The following is a 19,804-nucleotide window of genomic DNA, read 5'->3' on the forward strand; positions in this document are numbered from 1 at the left end:
GTTTTCAGAGTTTTTTTTTGAATTCCCAGGTGGTTCACTTCAATTTTACACCAGCTGATCGATATGGAACAGTCCTTTTAAAAACAAGCACTACTTCATAATAAGAAATTAATTCAACAAGCAGACCGGGAGGATCAGCTGGGATTTCAATATGTTTACTGCAGCTTTATTTAAATCCATTTTCTTGTGAGCTAGGTTTTTCTGTTGGTACGTTTTCCTTTTATCTTTTCCTTCTTATAACCCGTGCCAACATCAGCCAGGAAAGAACAGCCCACAGGCACAATCAATGCTGTTCATTAGTTGGGGGAGGGGAGGAGGAGGAGGGGGGAGGACGAGGGGAGGAAGAGGAGGAGGGAGAAGGGGGAGGGAGGGGGAGGAGGGAGGGGGAGGGAGGGGGAGGAGGGGAGGAAGAGGAGGGGGGAGAAGGGGGAGGAGGAGGGAGGGGAGAAGGGGGAGGAGGAGGAGGAGGGGAGAAGGGGAGGAGGAGGGAGGGGGAGGGAGGGGGGAGGGAGGGGAGGAAGAGGAGGGGGAGAAGGGGGAGGAGAGGGAGGGAGGAGGGAGGGAGGGAGGAGGGGGGAGGCAGAGGGGGAGGAGGGAGGAGGAGGGGAGGAAGAGGAGGGGGGAGAAAGGGGGGAGGGAGGGGGAGGAGGGGAGGCGGAGGGAGGAGGGGGAGGAGAGAGGGCAAGGGAGAGGGGAGGGCAGGAGGTGGGGGGAGGGCGATGGGGGAGAGGAGAAGGGGTGAGGGGGGAAGGGGCGGGGGGAGGGAAGAGGGCGAGGGGCGGGGGAGAAGGGGCGAGGGGAGGATATGGTGAGGGGGAGGGGGAAGGGGGAGGGGGAAGGCGGAAGCGGAGGGGGAGGAGGGGAGGCGGAGGGGGGAGGGGGAGGAGAAGGGGGAGGAGGAGGGGCAAGGGAGAGGGGAGGCAGGAGGTGGGGGAGGGCGAGGGGGAGAGGAGGAGGGGGGAAGGGACGAGGGGGGAAGGGACGAGGGGGAAAGGGACGAGGGGGGAAGGGACGAGGGGGAAGGGGCGAAGGAGAAGGGGCGGGGGAGGTGAGGGGAAGAGGGCGAGGGGTGGGGGGGAAGAGGGCGAGGGGTGGGGGGGAAGGGGCGAGGGGGGATGGGGAGGATATGGTGAGGGGGAAGGGGGAGGGGGAGGGGGGAAGGGGGAGAGGGGGAAGGAGAAAGGGGGAAGGGGGGAAGGGGAGAGGGAAGGGGGAGGGGAAGGGGGGAGGTGGGCACAGTCACTCTCCAACGGTTTCGTCAAGACTGGCAAAGTTTGCCTTCTGGGAAACTCACTGTCCTTACACCCCTGGCTTCAAATCCAGCCCACATTGATTGAGTGCACGATCTGTCTCTGTTTGAACTAGAAGGGTGCTATGTGGAATTTGTTTGTATCATTCCAACCTAGTTCCCAGTGTGCATGAGCTTGCAATACCTGTTGACGGTGCATGGTCAGAAGATGTAGTTCAAAAATTGCCTGTAATGTGGCAATCTCCCTGGGTTGCAGGGGATTGGTGTGTAAATGTGAATATTACTGTGGTGGTGCTCCTCTGAGGTTTGGGTTAAGGTACACTGTGGGGCCACAGGAAAGATAGGGCTCCCTGCTACACATCACTTGGAAAGCTTAACGCAGACACTGGGTAACCAAGAATGGTGGGGAGGGGAATGATTCCTTTCCTTAATACTGCATCTTTCAGCTTAATGATCACAATAAAGACTCATGAAGTATAAACTTAAAGAGAGAGAAAACATTTGTTTGGTGAAAGTATACTTGAACTGTATAAAGCACTAGTTAGGCCACAGCTAGAATACTGTGCACAGTTCTGGTCACCACATTACAGGAAGGATGTGATTGCACCAGAGAGGGTGCAGAGGAGATTTACGAGGATGTTGCTGGGACTGGAGAATTTTAGCTATGAGGAAAGATTGGATCGGCTGGGGTTGTTTTCTTTGGAACAGAGGAGGCTGAGGGGAGATTTAATTGAGGTGTATAAAATAATGAGGGGCCTGGATAGAGTGGATAGGAAGGACCTATTTCCCTTAGCAGAGAGGTCAATAACCAGGGGGCAGAGATTTAAAGTAATTGGTAGAAGGATTAGAGGGGAGTTGAGGAGAACTTTTTTCACCCAGAGGGTGGTGGGGGTCTGGAACTCACTGCCTGAAAGGGTGGTAGAGGCAGAAACCCTCATCACATTTAAAAAGTACTTGGATATGCACTTGAAGTGCCGGAACCTCCAGGGCTACGGACCAAGAGCTGGAAAGTGGGATTAGGCTGGAGAGATCTTTTTGGGCCGGCACTACACAATGAGGGTATGGGGGCATTTCACGAGGCTTGGTTGTTGACACAAAGGCTTGTTAGATGCAAGTGGTGGCTGGAGTTAAGGCAACAACACCATCACCCCAATTTTCTGATGCATGCTAGCAAGGCTCTGGAACCTCACAGAACCACTTGAGTACATCAACTGAGAATGGGATTTGAAACTCCTGTTAACTAAACTTGCATCGGTGCTGGCAGAAGCTCACTTAGCTGCTTTTAAATCAACAACCAGATGTATGTGTTGCCATATTTTGATCCCAGTAGTTAAGCTTGAAGCAGTTTCAAAGTGGATTTTGACTTGAAAGAGTGGCATGGCTGTACTGTGTTTTGGAGCACTGACGTGCAGCACAAGGGACTGGTGGGATATAGGCGAGATCCTTCACACCACTGAGATATCACTGATCTTAACTTTGCTGGTGCCGGAACTAGTGGCCTTCCTGCAGTATGGGCAGGGGAAAAATAAATAGGACGAGGAGACTCGAGCTGGCTTCTCCCACAAACCTCCTGTCAGATGGACAAGTGGCATTGGCAATGTTGCAGGAGTGGGGTACTTGCTCCTCTCTCTCTTAGCCAGTAATTATCCCTCAATCAACATCACTAAAACAGAGTATCTGGTCATTATCTCATTGCTGTTTGTGGGAGCTTGCTGTGCACAAATTGGCTGCTGCATTTCCTACATTACAACAGTGACTACACTTCAAAAAAAGTATTTAATTGGCTGTAAAGCGCTTTGGGTCGTGAAAGGCTCTGCAGAAATGCAAGTCTTTCTTTCTCTCTCTCTCTCAGATGCGAGAGACATCTGGACCAGCCAAGGAAGAAAAGGGATAAGAAGAAATCAACATCCGTGCCCTTACTGGAGGATTCGTGCCTTCAAGTCAGTGAATTTTGATTTGGAACAGCTTAAATTTATTAAAAAGTAATCTACATTTACAGCTGTGTCGTAATAGATTATTCAAGTTGCGTATTCAAAGCTTACCGAAATGGCTGTCACCCGCAGAGAGTCCACGGTTGAATGTGTAAACAGGTACCAAAGCAACAGACCGATCTCTCCAGTAATGAATCCTTGAGCAGGGGATGAATTAGTGGTACAGACATTCTCCACAATCTTTGCAGCCAAATGATTAGTAACAGGATCTCCCTGCAAAGAAAAACCACATCAGAAGAGAATACAGTGACCCTTTTGGAGCCATTTAAAATTTGTGGTAAAGTTAAGAGAGCGGGGGTGGCGATATGCAGAAGACATGTTGTATACTCATTTCAAGTGAAAGCTACAGTGTGTTACCACGCATTACTTTCACAGTAAAGATGCTGTTCAGGGTGGCTTGGGGTGGTTGGCTCTGTTGCATGGTATGACTCTGGTACACATACCCAGGTATTTTGCTGCAACTTCATTGTTTATTGATGACCAGAAATTTAAACAACGTGTTCAATCAGCGGCTGTGTCATGCTTTAGTGCTAGCCGTGGCTCAGTGGGCAGCACCCTCGCCTCTGAGTCAGAAGGCTGTGGGTTCAAGTCCCACTCCAGAGACTTCAGCACAAAAATCTAGCCTGACACTCCCAGTGCAGTGCTGAGGGAGCGCTGCACTGTCGGAGGTGCCGTCTTTCAGATGAGATGTTAAACCGAGGCCCGGTCTGCCCTCTCAGGTGGACGTCGAAGATCCCATGGCACTATTTCGAAGAGGAGCAGGGGAGTTATCCCCGGTGTCCCTGGGCCAATATTTATCCCTCAATCAACATCACTAAAACAGATTATCTGGTCATTATCACATTGCTGTTTGTGGGATCTTGCTGTGCGCAAACTGGCTGCCGTGTTTCCTACATTACAACAGTGACCACACTTCAAAAAGTACTTCATTGGCTGTAAAGCCCTTTGGGACATCCTGAAATCGTGAAAGGCTCTCTAGAAATGCAAGTCTTTCTTTCTTTATTTATCAGTGTGGTCGTTTAGCGAGCAGTCCCTGAATACAAGTAACAGCAAGGTGTTCAGCATTCACTCTGGATTTTAGCTCATCAATGTAATTTGAACATAAATGTTGCTGCATTGGGAACACAGATACAGGAGTTCCTTACGGTGCCAGCAATTCTGAAAGGATCAAATCGCATTTTTTTCCTCAGGAAAATACACCATAATTTTAGTCGAATGCTGCTTAAAGAAGCACTGGTAGCTCCTTAAATCATAATGGGCCGTATTTTGCGACCCCTACAGGTGTACGAGGTGCGCACGCACCCGCAGGGACCACACAAGTGCCGGGTTTAGGTATGCGATTCACATGCGCTGAAACCTGGCACTTGCGATCTGTCAAGAATCCTCTTGACAGATCCTCTGCCTCCCTGGGGAAAAGGGCCTCTGCGGGCGGAGAGTTGCGTTATTTGCCCGCTGAAAGGCCATGGAATTGTTACACCTGGTAAAAGCAGGCATACTGCCTGCTTTCACCAGCATAAGAGCTTTAAAAAATAGAAAAATAAAATTTTATCACTCACTTACACATTAAAAACCCTGTCCAATAAAGTAAGTTTATTTTAGCCCCTTTAAACATATTTTTAAAAATTCCAAAAAATTTAATTTTTGTTTAAAATATGCCATTTTAATTAATTTTATATATGTAATTTAAAAAAAATTATTTCACGTGTTCGTGTATTTTTAAAGTCATCTCCATTCATACTTTTGACCGTTCCGTACGTACAGAACTGTCAAAGGTATGAATGGGGACTCCCTTCTTTCATTGGTTGGGCTGGCCCACGTGATACCAGGGGGCGCTACAGACCGAATGCGCCCCTGGGATACGTGGGTCTCTACGCATTTCAACCAGGAGTGGCCCAGGATCGCAAGCCTCCGTATCTCCCGGACCATCAGGTAAATGCGTAGAAAATTTGATGATCGGAGGCATCCGCCCGCGGGAAGCCTCCAATCGCAAATTCAGGCCCAATGATGTAATACTTAATCAGAAAATATTGGGAAAATCTTAGTTAAAGAAAGAGATTTTTTTTGTCTTTTGCTACAAATGCTTGCTATTTCTGACCATAGCTCATTGGCTAAATGCCACTCGAGGCTGTGAGTCTTGCAGCATTGTAATACAGCCCCAAGCACTAGTCCTGCTTATAGCACCTCTGACATGAATCTTGCCATTCATGTGGAAATGACTTATGAAATGATACTGGGCGGCCTGCTGGTGGCGCTGTCCAGGGAGAGTATAAATACTCGGGCACGGGCCCAGCTTGCTCAGGACATTCTTTAACAGGAACTAGTGAAGGACACAACTGGATCTCCATGTTGAAAAACAGTTGATTAAACCTTGGACCAAGTGCCTAGTAGTTTTCTTATGTCAACCTCTGTATTGGGTTTTATAACAAGCTGCATTGGATGAGGAGCACTTAATATTGGCAGGAGCAAAGCTATCCTGTCTGGCATCTGCCAAAAATTCTGCATACTAGTCTATGACCTCACTTCCGTCCACGACTGTTTGCTCAGACTGAACGAGACAGTGCGCAACCTCAGTGTTGTATTTGATCTTTGGCTGTAATTCCCACATCCTATCTATCAAGATACCACCTACATCTACAGCAGCAATTTTGCCTGCCTTTGCCCAGACCTCACCCTCAAAAAAGAGACTTGCATTTCTCCAGCGTCTTTCACGACCACCGGACGTCCCAAAGTGCTTTACAGCCAATGAAGTACTTGTAGGAGTCGCTGGAAATAAACAGACTGCGAGACTTTCATAGCAGCAAAGAAAAACGCGTGTTAGCTTTATTAACTCTCCGCATGGACTGAGGGACTCGGCCTCGTCGCAGGGCTATAACGTCATCACACAATCGACGACTCTTAAAGGGACCCTGCCCCAATAACCCAACCAAGTTCCGTATATAACGTGGAGCGATAACAACATTGGCTATACATAGTGAATTGTGTTTCTGTCCCGATGTGGTCTCCGCCACATACTATTTGAAGTGTAGTCACTGTTGTAATGTCGGAAACGCAGCAGCCAATTTGCGCACAGCAAGCTCCCACAAACAGTAATGTGATAATGGCCAGATAATATGTTTTTTTTTTAGTGATGCTGATTTGAGGGATAAATATTGGCCCCAGGACACCGGGGAGAACTCCCCTGCTCTTCTTCGAAATAGTGCCGTGGGGTCTTTTGCGTCCACCTGAGAGAGCAGACAGGGCCTCGGTTCAGCGTCTCATCCAAAAGACGGCACCTCTGACAGTGCAGAGCTCCCTCAGTACTGCCTCTCCGACAGTGCGGCGCTCCCTCAGTACTGCCCCTCCGACAGTGCAGTGCTCCCTCAGTACTGCCCCTCTGACAGTGCGGCGCTCCCTCAGTACTGCCCCTCCGACAGTGCGGCGCTCCCTCAGTACTGCCCCTCCGACAGTGCGGCGCTCCCTCAGTACTGCCCCTCCGACAACACTGCCCCTCCGACAGTGCAGTGCTCCCTCAGTACTGCCCCTCCGACAGTGCAGCACTCCCTCAGTACTGCCCCTCCGACAGTGCGGCGCTCCCTCAGTACTGCCCCTCCGGCAGTGCGGCGCTCCCTCAGTACTGCCCCTCCGACAGTGCGGTGCTCCCTCAGTACTGCCCCTCCGACAGTGCAGTGCTCCCTCAGTACTGCCCCTCCGACAGTGCAGTGCTCCCTCAGTACTGTCCCTCCCACAGTGCAGTGCTCCCTCAGTACTGTCCCTCCCACAGTGCAGTGCTCCCTCAGTACTGCCCCTCCGACAGTGCAGCGCTCCCTCAGTACTGTCTCTCCCACAGTGCAGTGCTCCCTCAGTACTGCCCCTTCGACAGTGCAGTGCTCCCTCAGTACTGTCCCTCCCACAGTGCAGTGCTCCCTCAGTACTGTCCCTCCCACAGTGCAGTGCTCCCTCAGTATTGCCCCTCCCACAGTGCAGTGCTCCCTCAGTACTGTCCCTCCCACAGTGCAGTGCTCCCTCAGTACTGCCCCTCCGACAGTGCAGCACTCCCTCAGTACTGTCCCTCCCACAGTGCAGTGCTGCCTCAGTACTGCCCCTCCGACAGTGCAGTGCTCCCTCAGTACTGTCCCTCCCACAGTGCAGTGCTCCCTCAGTACTGCCCCTCCCGACAGTGCAGTGCTCCCTCAGTACTGCCCCTCCGACAGTGCAGTGCTCCCTCAGTACTGTCCCTCCCACAGTGCAGTGCTCCCTCAGTACTGTCCCTCCCACAGTGCGGCGCTCCCTCAGTACTGCCCCTCCGACAGTGCAGTGCTCCCTCAGTACTGTCCCTCCCACAGTGCAGTGCTCCCTCAGTACTGTCCCTCCCACAGTGCAGTGCTCCCTCAGTACTGCACTGGGAGTGTCAGCCTAGATTTTTGTCCTCAAGTCTCTGGAGTGGGACTTGAACCCACAACCTTCTGACTCAGAGGCGAGGGTGCCGCCCACTGAGCCACGGCTGATCACAAAATACTAATCAATGCCTTTGTCACTTCCAGGCCCAGTTTCTTTATCGCGCATTGGAACAGTAGCAGGGCAGTCGAAGCTGCTCTGCCATTTAATCTCAATTCTGTGCCGTTTCTCCATAACCCTTGCTTCCCAATAAGTGTCTAGTTCATTTTTGACACCAACTGATTTTGTATCTTTGGCCTTCTGGGGCAAAGTGTTCCACATTCACACAATCTTTTGCATAAAGAAGTTTATCCTATATTCGTTTTCAACCAAACAAGCAAGATTATGGGATGGGCAGTAAATGCTGGCCTTGCCAGTGACGCCCACATCCCATGAACGAATAAAGAAAAAAAAGATATATATGGTAGACATTGTTGGTTTTTGCTCCCTGGTACTGATGTTGAAAAGGAAGCTTTTCAATTTCATCATTCCAGTTCTAAATTTCTTCAGTGCATACGAGAGTCAATCAGGACAATGTCAAGCACTGTGAGGCACATCAAATAATACTGAGTAGATAGCGGTGAATTAGACGTTGCTATGAAACTTAAGACTATTGAGATATAACTGTAATTATATACATAAAGTGGTACGGTTCGAAGCCAAACAGATCAAAAAGCACCAAGTTTGATCGCTGGCCTGCGGTGAATTCGCTGATCTCACCCAGGGTGCCAGTTGAATGTCGCACTTGATCTTAGCAACCCTAGGCTCAGCTGTGGTGCTTTTAATGGTTATGTGATGCTCACTTTATGGATAGAGACATTTGGATGAAGTACAGAAAGGCTCCCTGCACCTGCAGAACCAGAACTCAGTAAGATTCAATGGCTTCGGGGAGGGGGGGCGGGAAACACAGTGGAGAAAACTGGATTAAAATATAACAGAGAAGCGTCAACTGATGATATTATCTTTGTGTGTGGTCATCTTGAATCGACAGCTTGCCAACTGGCACACACAGCTTTATAAATAATCATTAAAATTTGAGAAAACAGTGGATTTCAGTCGTGGCGTTTGCTCTAGTTAGAGACCCCATGATTTTATAAGCACAGTTAGTTTTTAGTGGAACGTAGCTTTGAGAAAAAATATTTATCAAGAATAACGACTGATCTAAGAGATCTACCGTCACTGTGAAGTTCACTCCAGTGAACACTGAGCAGGTCAGGCAGCTGGGTTATAAAGGAAGTTCTTTACCTGAAACATCCTCTCCGTTCTCTCCACAGGTGCTGCCTGATCTGCCGAGTGTTTCCTGCTATTGTTTCTGATTTCCAGCATCTGCAGTATTATACTTTTTGTCCACTCCCGTGAAATTGATTTTAAAACTCATCATGTATCAGGTTACGTTAAGTTACGAGGAGAGATTACACAAACTAGGGTTGTATTCCCTGGAATTTAGAAAGTTAAGGAGTGATCTGATCGAAGTTTAAGATATTAAGGGGAAGAGATAGGGTAGAGAGAGAGAAACTATTTTCGCTGGTTGGGGATTCTAGGACTAGGAGGCATAGTCTAAAAATTAGAGTCAGACCTTTCAGGAGTGAAATTTTCAGGAGTGAAAACTGAGAAGAACCTTGACAAGGTACAGACATAGCGAACATAGCCTAGCGATCGAAAAAGGCAGACACAGGCAGACCAGGCTGCCAAGAGAAGACAGGATATGCTCTCACTGCAGTCAGGGAGTAGTGGAGACAGAGATGCACTTCCTCACAGCCTGTGGAAAATATCAGGGCATCAGGGAGAATTTCTACCAAAAATTCTCACAAATATGCCCTGAATTCAGAAATCTGAATGACAACCAAAAACTCCCATTCCTACTGGGGGAGGAGAGAAGCTGTGTAACACTGGCGGCACACTATGTTACAGCTTGCCATGAACAGAGGGACAACCAGTAAACTAAGAAAAGAGTATATATAAACAATGCGAATGTATATTTATACACTCAGGGATATACCTGTTTATACACTGTATGAATAGAACTGCGTTTATGTGTTCAACCATAAATGTATTTTGATGCTTTGGCAACATAAGATGTACCTTATCATGCCAATAAAGCGATTTGAATTTGAATTTGAATTTGAAATTAGGAAACACTTCTACACACAAAGGGTGGCAGAAGTTTGGAACTCTCTTCCGCAATTGGCAATTGTTGCTGGATCAATTGTTAATTATAAATTTGATATTGATAGATTTCTGTTAACCCAAGGTATTAAGGGATATGGGGCAAAGGCGGGTATATAGAGTTAGGTCGCAGATCAGCCATGATCTCATTGAATGGCGGAACAGCCTCGAGGGGCTGAATGGCCTCCTCCTGTTCCTATGTTAAAGGGGAGGAAATGGAGGATAAAGCAGCTCCGTTCATATGCAACAGTGACCGGCGACTCATATGCATTTTTAATCTGCCATCTGTAATGTCTGTTCATTGCGCCTATTGGGGGAAATAGGACGATTAACCATGAAGTAGAAAAGTGAAAGGCACAACCTTTAACACTACTAACAGATGCTGTCAGCTTAGTTAATTGTAAACTGAAATGCGATTGGATAAAACTTTTATGTAGACAGCACAGCAGGAGCTTTAAAAAAAAATCCTATCACCTTAAAGCGTCGGCAGTAATGTAACAGGATAGTGCCGTAATTAGCACACAGGGGAACACTGCACTGACTACCAATGCGGTATTAATAAAGAACAGTTTGCTTCATTATACTGCCGACTCCATTCAAGTGTGTACCTGTTAAGAGCACATTAAGCATGCATGTATTTTAAAATCCGATTTTTTTTTCTTATTTGTTTCTGTGGAATCCTGTTCCATTAAATGCGTGAGGAAAAGGCATACTGGCTGTTCAAACACTCAGTATATCTGCATGTATTTTATCATCGGTATGATTTACATTTCTTTCATAGGCTGACTAACTCTACCTACATCTGCTGCATTTAGAGCTAATTAGTCTTCATGCATTCAATTTTTTTTAATTTTTTTTAATTTTTTTAAAAGCATTGACTGTAATCTGAACCAGACCCATCGCATTTTGGAGACGATTATGGTCTCTCTCGACTGCCCTGTTTTCCAACAGGAATGTAGCGAGACATACATTTTTTTTAAAACACTTACCGCCGATGCTCCCTTTAAGCTGCGCGGCCACGCAGCGCTCCAGGGCTCCCGCGCAGCCGGTGAACTGGCTTTTAAGTTGAAAAAACCGCGCTTGTGCTGACTTTTGAATGGGCCCGTTAAACGGGCCGCACGGCCCGAAAGAAATTTACGGGGAGCTTTGCTTACCGCTATCCTCCTGCCCGAGGTCCGCCTGCTGCCATTTTTGAGTGGGACTGGATACAGGTGGCCAGCGCTCAGGGACCTCACTAGGCAAAGCAACCCGATGATGTTTATAGGGCTCCAATGCCATTCTGCTCCAGGATGGCGCGGCGTAGTTACCCACCCACTGCCCTGAGAGGAAAGCAGCCATGAGCAGTGCACCTTAAAGGGGCCGCTGGATAAAGTGAAAATAATGGATGGATGAGCATTTTTTAGCAACAGGATGAGCATAATTGTCTCTTCAGATGCTTTGCTTAAAATCCTCCCGAACGTTGGAACTCGAACTCGTGCCCGCCGCACATCCTCCCCGGGGTCAGCCCCGCCCACTCTCCCCGGGGTCAGCCCCGCCCACTCCCCCCAGGGTCAGCCCCGCCCATGCCCCCCCCCCGAGGTCAGCCCCGCCCATTCCCCCCGGGGGTCAGTCACGCCCACTCTCCCCGGGGTCAGCCACGCCCACTCTCCCCGGGGTCAGCCCCGCCCACACTCCCCGGGGTCAGCCCCGCCCACTCTCCCCGGGGTCAGCCCCGCCCATCCTCCCCGGGGTCAGCCTAGCCCATCCCTTTGTCGGGAGATTCTGCCAGCTCAGTTTTATAGATGAGCTGCCAGATTTTAACACCCCTCAGAATGCTGGGTTGCCCATCAGTGCCTGGTTTGTGCTGGCAGCTCACCACATCCATGCTAGTAAGGAACAGGCCAACAAAATACTTCCGGCTTCTCGCTGGTTACATCAGGTGGATGTTGGAATTGCTCCATCTACCAACTACTTAATCAATAATCCCTTGAGCACAAAAATCTAGGCTGACACTCCAGTGCAGTACTGAGGGAGCGCTGCACTGTCGGAGGGGCAGTACTGAGGGAGCGCTGCACTGTCGGAGGGGCAGTGCTGAGGGAGCGCTGCACTGTCGGAGGGGCAGTACTAAGGGAGCGCTGCACTGTCGGAGGGGCAGTACTGAGGGAGCGCTGCACTGTCAGAGGGGCAGTACTGAGGGAGCGCTGCACTGTCAGAGGGGCAGTACTGAGGGAGCGCTGCACTGTCAGAGGGGCAGTACTGAGGGAGCGCTGCACTGTCAGAGGGGCAGTACTGAGGGAGCGCTGCACTGTCAGAGGGGCAGTACTGAGGGAGCGCCACATTGTCGGGGGGGCAGTACTGAGGGAGCGCCACACTGTCAGAGGGGCAGTACTGAGGGAGCGCTGCACTGTCGGAGGGGCAGTACTGAGGGAGCGCCACACTGTCGGGGGGGGGGGGCAGTACTGAGGGAGCGCCACACTGTCGGAGGGGCAGTACTGAGGGAGCGTCACACTGTCGGGGGGGGGGCAGTGCTGAGGGAGCGTCAGAGGTGCCGTCTTTCGGATGAGATGCTAAACCGAGGCCCCGTCACTAAAACCAGATTATCTGGTCATTATCACATTGCTGTTTGTGGGAGCTTGCTGTGCACAAATTGGCTGCCGCGTTTCCCACATTACAAGAGTGACTACACTTCAAAAAGTACTTCATTGGCTGTAAAGCACTTTGGGACGTCCGGTGGTCGTGAGAGGCGCTGGAGAAATGCAAGTTATTTCTTTTTTCAAAATCACCCCCACCCCCACTGTCTCCATAGGTGTGGGCGGGTCAATCTCATATTAATCCCCTTAAGTTATGTTCACCTTTCTAGCTTTTTTCAGTTATCTATATATATAAACCGGTACGTCTCTCTGTCTGTCTTTACAATCAAAAGTTATAGAGCGTACCTACACGTATGTTATATCGAAAGAAAGCTTATCGTTAGGGGACTCTCGTAGGCGTATTTACTTTTTCGTCAGACAAAAATTGTTTGGACAGTATATAAAAAACGTTCAAAAATCCTCAAAAATCCACTCATTAGCGGTTGACCAATCCTACCTCTCATTAGCGTTGAGTGATGTGCTGCTTGACCAATCCTACAGTTCACTCACCTGATGGTTGACCAATCAGTGCGTCACGGGCGGATCCTAATCCTCCAGTCTCCCTAAACTTCGCCGCCATTTTTTCCATCCCCACAGGGACAGCAGCAGCAAAAGAAACCCCCACATTGCGGCTCCCGATCCCGCCCCGCCGGAGCGGCAGGTAAGTTGGGCTCATTCGGGCCGTGCCTCGCAACCGCTCGGTCCGACACACACAGCGGTCGGGGGAGCGGCAGCGGCTGGCCGTCAGCCGCGCGATCGCTCAGCTCAGGTCCGTCTCGGCCCGACAGCCCGGCCGCGCCTCAAGCGCTCGGCCCCGCACGGCCGCTATCACAACGGCACTGTGCCTCAGGCGCTAGGCAGGGAGAGGGGAGGGAGGGGGAGGGGAGGGAGGGAGAGGACAGCACAGGGAACGGGGAAGAGGGAGAGAGAGGGGGGACAGGGGCAGGGAGACCGCGCACCCCAAAATTGCCCTGGCAACGCCGGGCACCCCCTGCTAGTATAGTATACGAGTACCCTTAGAACATAAGAACATAAGAAATAGGAGCAGGAGTCGGCCATACGGCCCCTCGAGCCTGCTCCGACATTCAACAAGATCATAGCTGATCTTCTACCTCAATTCCACCTTCCCGCACTATCCCCATATCTCTTAATTCCCAAAAATCTATCGACCTCTGTCTTGAATATACTCAAAAACTGAGAATCCACAGCTTTCTGGGGTAGAAAATTCCAAAGATTCACAACCCTTTGAGTGAAGAAATTTCTCCTCATCTCAGTCCTAAATGGCCGACCCCTTATTCTGAGACTGTGGCCCCTGGTTCTAGACTCTCCAGCCAGGGGGAAACATTTTCTCAGCATTAACCCTGTCAAGCCCCTTAAGAATTTTATATGTTTCAATTAGTACTCCAGGTGTGGCCTTACCAATGCCCTGTATAATTGTACAGGAAACTCTTGTTTAAACGGCACCTAAATATCCGGAATTCTCTATTAACCGGCAAAATTCTCGCTCCGAAAACAACACCTCAATAACCGGAAATGTTGCCGAGTCCGAGTCTCCCGCGGTGGCCGAGTTAGTCAGTGGGGGTAGTTCTCCAAACTGCCACTACTCGGCTTCCTGGCGCTGTCGGAAGTCGGAACACCTCAATAACAGGAGTCTGACTCTCCTGCGCTGTAGGTGAGTACCCAATTACTGTATACTGCACATTTCTTGATTTTTTTATTTTTGTTTGTTAAAAATAGCCTCGGTAGATAACCCTCTCCGTCATCCGGAATTTTTAATCAACCAGCACCATCCCGGTCCTGTCGGTGCCGGATACCAAAGAGTTTCCTGTAGTAAGACTTCTTTACTCTTATACTCTAATCCCTTTGTAACAAAAGCTAACATACCATTTGCTTAGTACGGAGGCAGTTTTCCATGACATTTCAGTCCACAGTTACAGATTCATTGCCCATTCTCTTTATATATTCCAATTTTAGGACATGATTGAAGGTTGCATAGAGTGATCATTAAATTTCTTTCTGAAAACAGCCACTCAGCTGATTTTAGTGGTGGCCCATCAAACAGCAGCTCTCATTAAACCAGCACTAATTGACATCGGTTTTGGTTGTGCATGTTGTCTGGGAGAGATCAGAGATCTTCAAATTCAGAACTGACCCAGTAAATAGCACAGCTAAAATGTTAGCTCCCAACGGTGTTTCAAAAAAGGAATTAAAAAGTACATTACCACCCAACAAGCAGGGCAAGAAAGTTTAGAAATACTGTTTTGTGTCAAGTATTGGGGATATTTCCCCAATTTTCTCTAAAAGAATCAAATACCTCTATTTTTGGTCATGTTTAATGGGCACCAGTCAAAATCATAGAACCATAGAATGGTTACAGCGCAGAAGGCGGCCATTCGGCCCATCCCGACTCTCAGCTAGTCCCACTCCCCTGCACTTTCCCCGCAGCCATGCAATTTTTTTTCCTTCAGATACTTATCTGATTCCCTTTTGAAAGAGAAAATTGAATCTGCCTCCACCACCCTTTCAGGCAGTGAATTCCAGATCCTACCCACTCGCTGCGTAAAAAGTTTTTTTCTTCCGTCGCCTTTGGTTCTTTTGCCAATCACCTTAAATCTGTGTCCTCTAGTTCTCGACCCTTCCGCTAATGGGAACAGTCTCTCTCTATCTACTCTGTCCAGACCCCTCATGATTTTGAACACCTCTATCAAATCTCCTCTCAATCTTCTCTGCTCCAAGGAGAACAACCCCAGCTTCTCCAGTCTATCAACGTAACTGAAGTCCCTCATCCCTGGAATCATTCTCGTAAATCTTTTCTGCACTCTGTCTAAGGCCTTCACATCCTTCCTAAAGTGTGGTGCCCAAAATTGGACACAGTACTCCAGTTGGGGCCGAACCAGTGTTTTATACAGGTTCATCATAATTTCCACACGAAGCCCAGGATCCCGTCAGCCTTTTTAACCGCTTTCTCATCCTGCCCTGCCACCTTCAACGATTTATGCACACATACCTCTAGGTGTCTCTGTTCGTGCACCCTCTTCAGGATTGTACCATTTAGTTTATATTTCCTCTCCTCATTCTTTCTGCCAAAATGTATCACTTCACACTTTTCTGCGTTAAATTTCATCTGCCACGTGTCTACCCATTTCACCAGCCTGTTTACGTCTTCCTGAATTCTATCACTCTCCTCCTCACTGCTCACTATACTTCCAATTTTTGTGTCATCTGCAAATTTTGAAATTGTGCCCTGTACACCCAAGTCCAAGTCATTAATATATATCAAGAATAGCAGTGGTCCTAGAACCGAGCCCTGGGGAACACCACTGTATACCTTCCTCCAGTCCGAAAAACAACCGTTCACCACTACTCTCTGTTTCCTGCTACTTCACCAATTTCGTATCCATGCTGCCACTGTCCCTTTTATTCCATGGGCTTCAACTTTGCTGACAAGCCTATTATGTGGCACTTTGTCGAACGCCTTTTGGAAATCCATGTACACTACGTCAACCACATTACCCTCATCAACCCTCTCTGTTACTGTAGTGTCCGAGGATCAATAATACTCAGATTGCAGGAGAACAATAAAACAGGTATTTACTGAACAGAGAGTAATTCAAGACTGAAATACAGAAGCCTGCTATGGCTTTATATACAGGGGTGGTCACTGCCGGTACTGCAGTATAGAATCAGTTCTTCTCTTAAAGGCACATACACAACAATTTCTCCCCTTTTAGATAAACAGTACATAACATTCATTTAACAACTAAATAATAACTAATTACAATTACAATTTTCTCTGTACTATATACATCAACTGAAATAATCATTTATAAGTTCAGTCTTTGAGGAGGCTTCCTGATCCTGACTGGATAGCGCCTTTCTCGAGTATCCTGTTCTGGCGGCGGAGTTGATTCTGGCTCATTGTCATTGGTTGGTTCGTCAGCTTCCAATACCACAGCTTCTGAGGTAGACGCAATCTGTACTTCGGGTTGATTACCAGGTGTACCTGCTCGTGGTATGGGTTTGGCTTGTTCCTGTGACTCTAGAATCTGGTCAGCATGGCGTCTCACGATGCTCTCTCCAACGTCCACTGTGTACATTAGTGGTCCCTGCTGTGTGCATATCGTTCCTGGCTGCCATTTTTCTGTTCGGTAGTCATGGGCCAAGACTGGTTGCCCTATCTTGAAGCTCCTGGTTGGCTTCTCATTTATGTGCTGGAATTGCTTATCCTCAACATCTCGTCTTATGTTTGGTTTGAGCAAATCCAGGCGACATCTTAGCCTTCGGTTGAAGAACATTATGGCTGGAGCTTGGTTGGTGACTGCATGTGTCGCATTCCGGTAAGCAAACAAGAAATTATCCACCTTGTGTTGTAGTGGTATGTCGTCATTATGCATTGCCTTTATGGCCTTTTTAAAGGTCTGAACAAACCTCTCAGCCAATCCATTTGTGGCTGGATGATATGGGGCAGATGTGTAATGCTTCACCCCATTATTCCTCAGAAACCTCCGGAAATCCTCTGACACAAACTGTGGCCCATTGTCGGAGCAAATCGGTTCTGGCAAGCCATTCCTGACGAAGATGGTCCATAGGACTGCAATAGTTTTCTCCATGGTGGTGGAGGACATTTTGATGACCTCTGGCCATTTCGAATGGGCGTCCACAGCGATTAGGAACACTGAGTCCATAAATGGACCAGCAGAATCAATGTGTACCCGTTGCCATGGAGATGAGGGCCACTCCCATGGATGTAGCGGGGCCTGTGGTGGAGTGTTTTGGACCTTCTGGCATCCTGTGCATCTCTTGGTCATATCCTCGATTTCTTTATCGATTCCCGGCCACCACACAAACGCCCTGGCTAGGCTCTTCATTTTTACCCCTCCCAGATGACCCTCATGAAGCTCATTGAGCACTCTATCTCTCAACTTGGGTGGAATTACCACTCGGGATCCACACATCAAGGTCCCCCGGCACACTGACAGCTGTTCTCTCCTTGGCGAGAATGCTGGCAACAGTGAGTCGCCATGTGCTGGCCATCCCTTCACCGTCAAATCATAGACCCGAGAGTGTGTCGGGTCATTTCGGGTTTCCTTCTCTATACTTGAGTTTGTAACAGGTAGACATTCGACTATGGTCGCGTGGAATATCTCAACAGGGTCCACTGCAGGTGCTTCCTCTACCGTAGGCAACGGTAGGCGCGACAGCCCATCAGCGTTTCCATGCTGTTTTGTACCCTTGTACTCTATGTCGTACTGATGTGCCCCTAGAAAAAGTGGCCATCTTTGCAGCTGTTGCGCCGTCATCACCGGAACGCCCTTCTTTGGGTTAAAAATGGAGACCAGGGGCTGATGATCAGTCAGTAGGGTGAATTTCTGCCCGTGCAGATAGTGATTGAACTTCTTCACCCCCCACACCAGGCTGAGGGCCTCCCTGTCAATCTGGGCGTAGTTACACTCGGCTGAGGTTAACGAGCGCGACGCAAAGGCTATTGGCCTCTCTGAACCGTCAGGGAATTTGTGTGACAGCACCGCTCTGATGCCGTAGGGAGACGCATCACATGCTAACCGAATCGGTAGTGTTGGATTGTAGTGGGCCAATACTTCTTTTGAAGTGATTAGGCATTTACATTTCTGAAAGGCACGCTTACACTCATCACTCCATTTCCATGTTACTCCAGTTTGCAGTAGGGCGTTCAGTGGGTGCAGAATTGTAGATAAATTCAGCAAGAACTTATGATAGTAGTTCACCAACCCGAGGAACGAACTCAGTTGCGACACATTTTCCGGTGCTGGAGCCTTGACTACAGCCTCAATCTTATCCGGCGACTTATGCAACCCTTCCTCATCAATCATGTGGCCACAATACGAGATTTGTCTCCTGAAGAACTCGCATTTGGGGCGGTTGGCTCGTAGCCCATATTCCTGTAATCTCGTGAGCACCTGCTCCAGGTTGGCAAGGTGTTCACTGTCATTTTCGCCCGTAACCAGGATGTCGTCCAAATAACACTGGGTCCCCGGGATCCCTTGCAGGACTTGTTCCATCGCCCTCTGCCAAATAGCCGGGGCTGATGCTACCCCGAATACCAGTCGATTGTACTGGTAAAGGCCTTTGTGAGTGTTTATCGTGAGGTATTTCCCAGACGCTACTTCCACCTCCATTTGTAGATACGCTTGGGCCAGATCAATCTTTGTAAAGCGTTTCCCTCCAGATAGTGAGGCGAAAATATCTTCTATCCGTGGAAGTGGATATTGTACTGTGTGCAGGACTGGGTTCACAGTTACCTTGAAGTCCCCACAGATGCGAACCTTCTTCGGTTCCCCAGGCGTGCTGCTCAATGATTTCTTCATTACAGGAACGATGGGTGTGGCCCACTCGCTCCAGTCCACCTTGGACAGCACACCCGAACGCTCCAGACTCTCCAGCTCTGCTTCAACGGCTGGGCGGATCGCGTAAGGTACCGGTCTGGCCTTAAAAAATGTTGGGTTTGCGTTATCTTCGATTTTTATGGTTGCCGTTACTCCTTTTAGAGTCCCAAGTCCTTGTTGGAACACCTCTTTCGCGTCAGTTAGAATTTTTGACAGTCGTCCAGGTGTGACGTCATCATCCTTTTTATCAGTCACAGTTAGCGCCTGAATGGAATGCCAATCCAATTGTATTTTTCGGATCCATTCGCGTCCCAATAATGGTGGTCCTCCATCTGGTAGTATATATAGATACAGTTTCTGTGTTTCCTTGCCGTTGTATTCAACTGGCACCCTTATTTTTCCTCTGGGGGAGACTTTTTGCCCCGTGTATGTCTTCAATACAATGAACGTGTCCTTCAAGGGTATGTGTGAGAATAGCCGCTCATAGTCTCGTCGATTCATGACAGTTAGGGTTGATCCTGTGTCCAATTCCATCTTTACTGGGGACCCTGCTATCATGAGGGTGACCCAAATGGTTCGGTGATCCTCCTTTGCGATCACGTTGTGTAACTTTAGACAACTTAGTCTCCTGCTCCCGGAGTCCTCATCACTCTCCTGATCTTCCGAACTACTGTCTGTCAATTTCTTTACTTTCTTGTACTTTTCCTTAGTAGTTCTTGTAGTGTTGGTTTTCTTTCCTGACCTGCAGACTCTTGCTATGTGTCCCATTTTCCCCACATTGCCTGCATATTTTGTCCTTAACCCAGCAGTCCTTCTGATCATGGGTTGTTCTGCCGTAGCGATAGCACTTTTCTGCTCCATACGCCATTTCGTTAGCGCTGTATTCCTGTGGTTTCTGTTGTATTTCCGCAGCTTCCCGTGCTGCTGCTTTGTAGGATACTGCCAGGCTGAAAGCCTGTTCTAGCGTCAGGTCCTTTTCCGAAAGTAGTCGTTTCTGGGTTCCTTCACTCTGGA

General features: G+C 48.8%; 1 protein-coding gene across 1 annotated transcript in view; it reads right to left on the bottom strand.

Annotated features, from left to right (window-relative positions):
• ulk4 (unc-51 like kinase 4) overlaps window positions 1–19,804 on the bottom strand; it is a 585,662-nt gene that overhangs the window by 358,892 nt on the left and 206,966 nt on the right. Inside the window, exon 19 of the mRNA XM_085989398.1 lies at window positions 3,292–3,453. Within this exon, the coding sequence (XP_085845524.1) occupies window positions 3,292–3,453 (162 nt within the window). The remainder of the gene's footprint in view (window positions 1–3,291; window positions 3,454–19,804) is intronic.

Source organism: Somniosus microcephalus, chromosome 5 (genome assembly GCF_052327205.1).
Source record: "Somniosus microcephalus isolate GS21.2 chromosome 5, FLI_Smic_1.0, whole genome shotgun sequence".
NCBI classification, from domain to species: domain Eukaryota; kingdom Metazoa; phylum Chordata; class Chondrichthyes; order Squaliformes; family Somniosidae; genus Somniosus; species Somniosus microcephalus.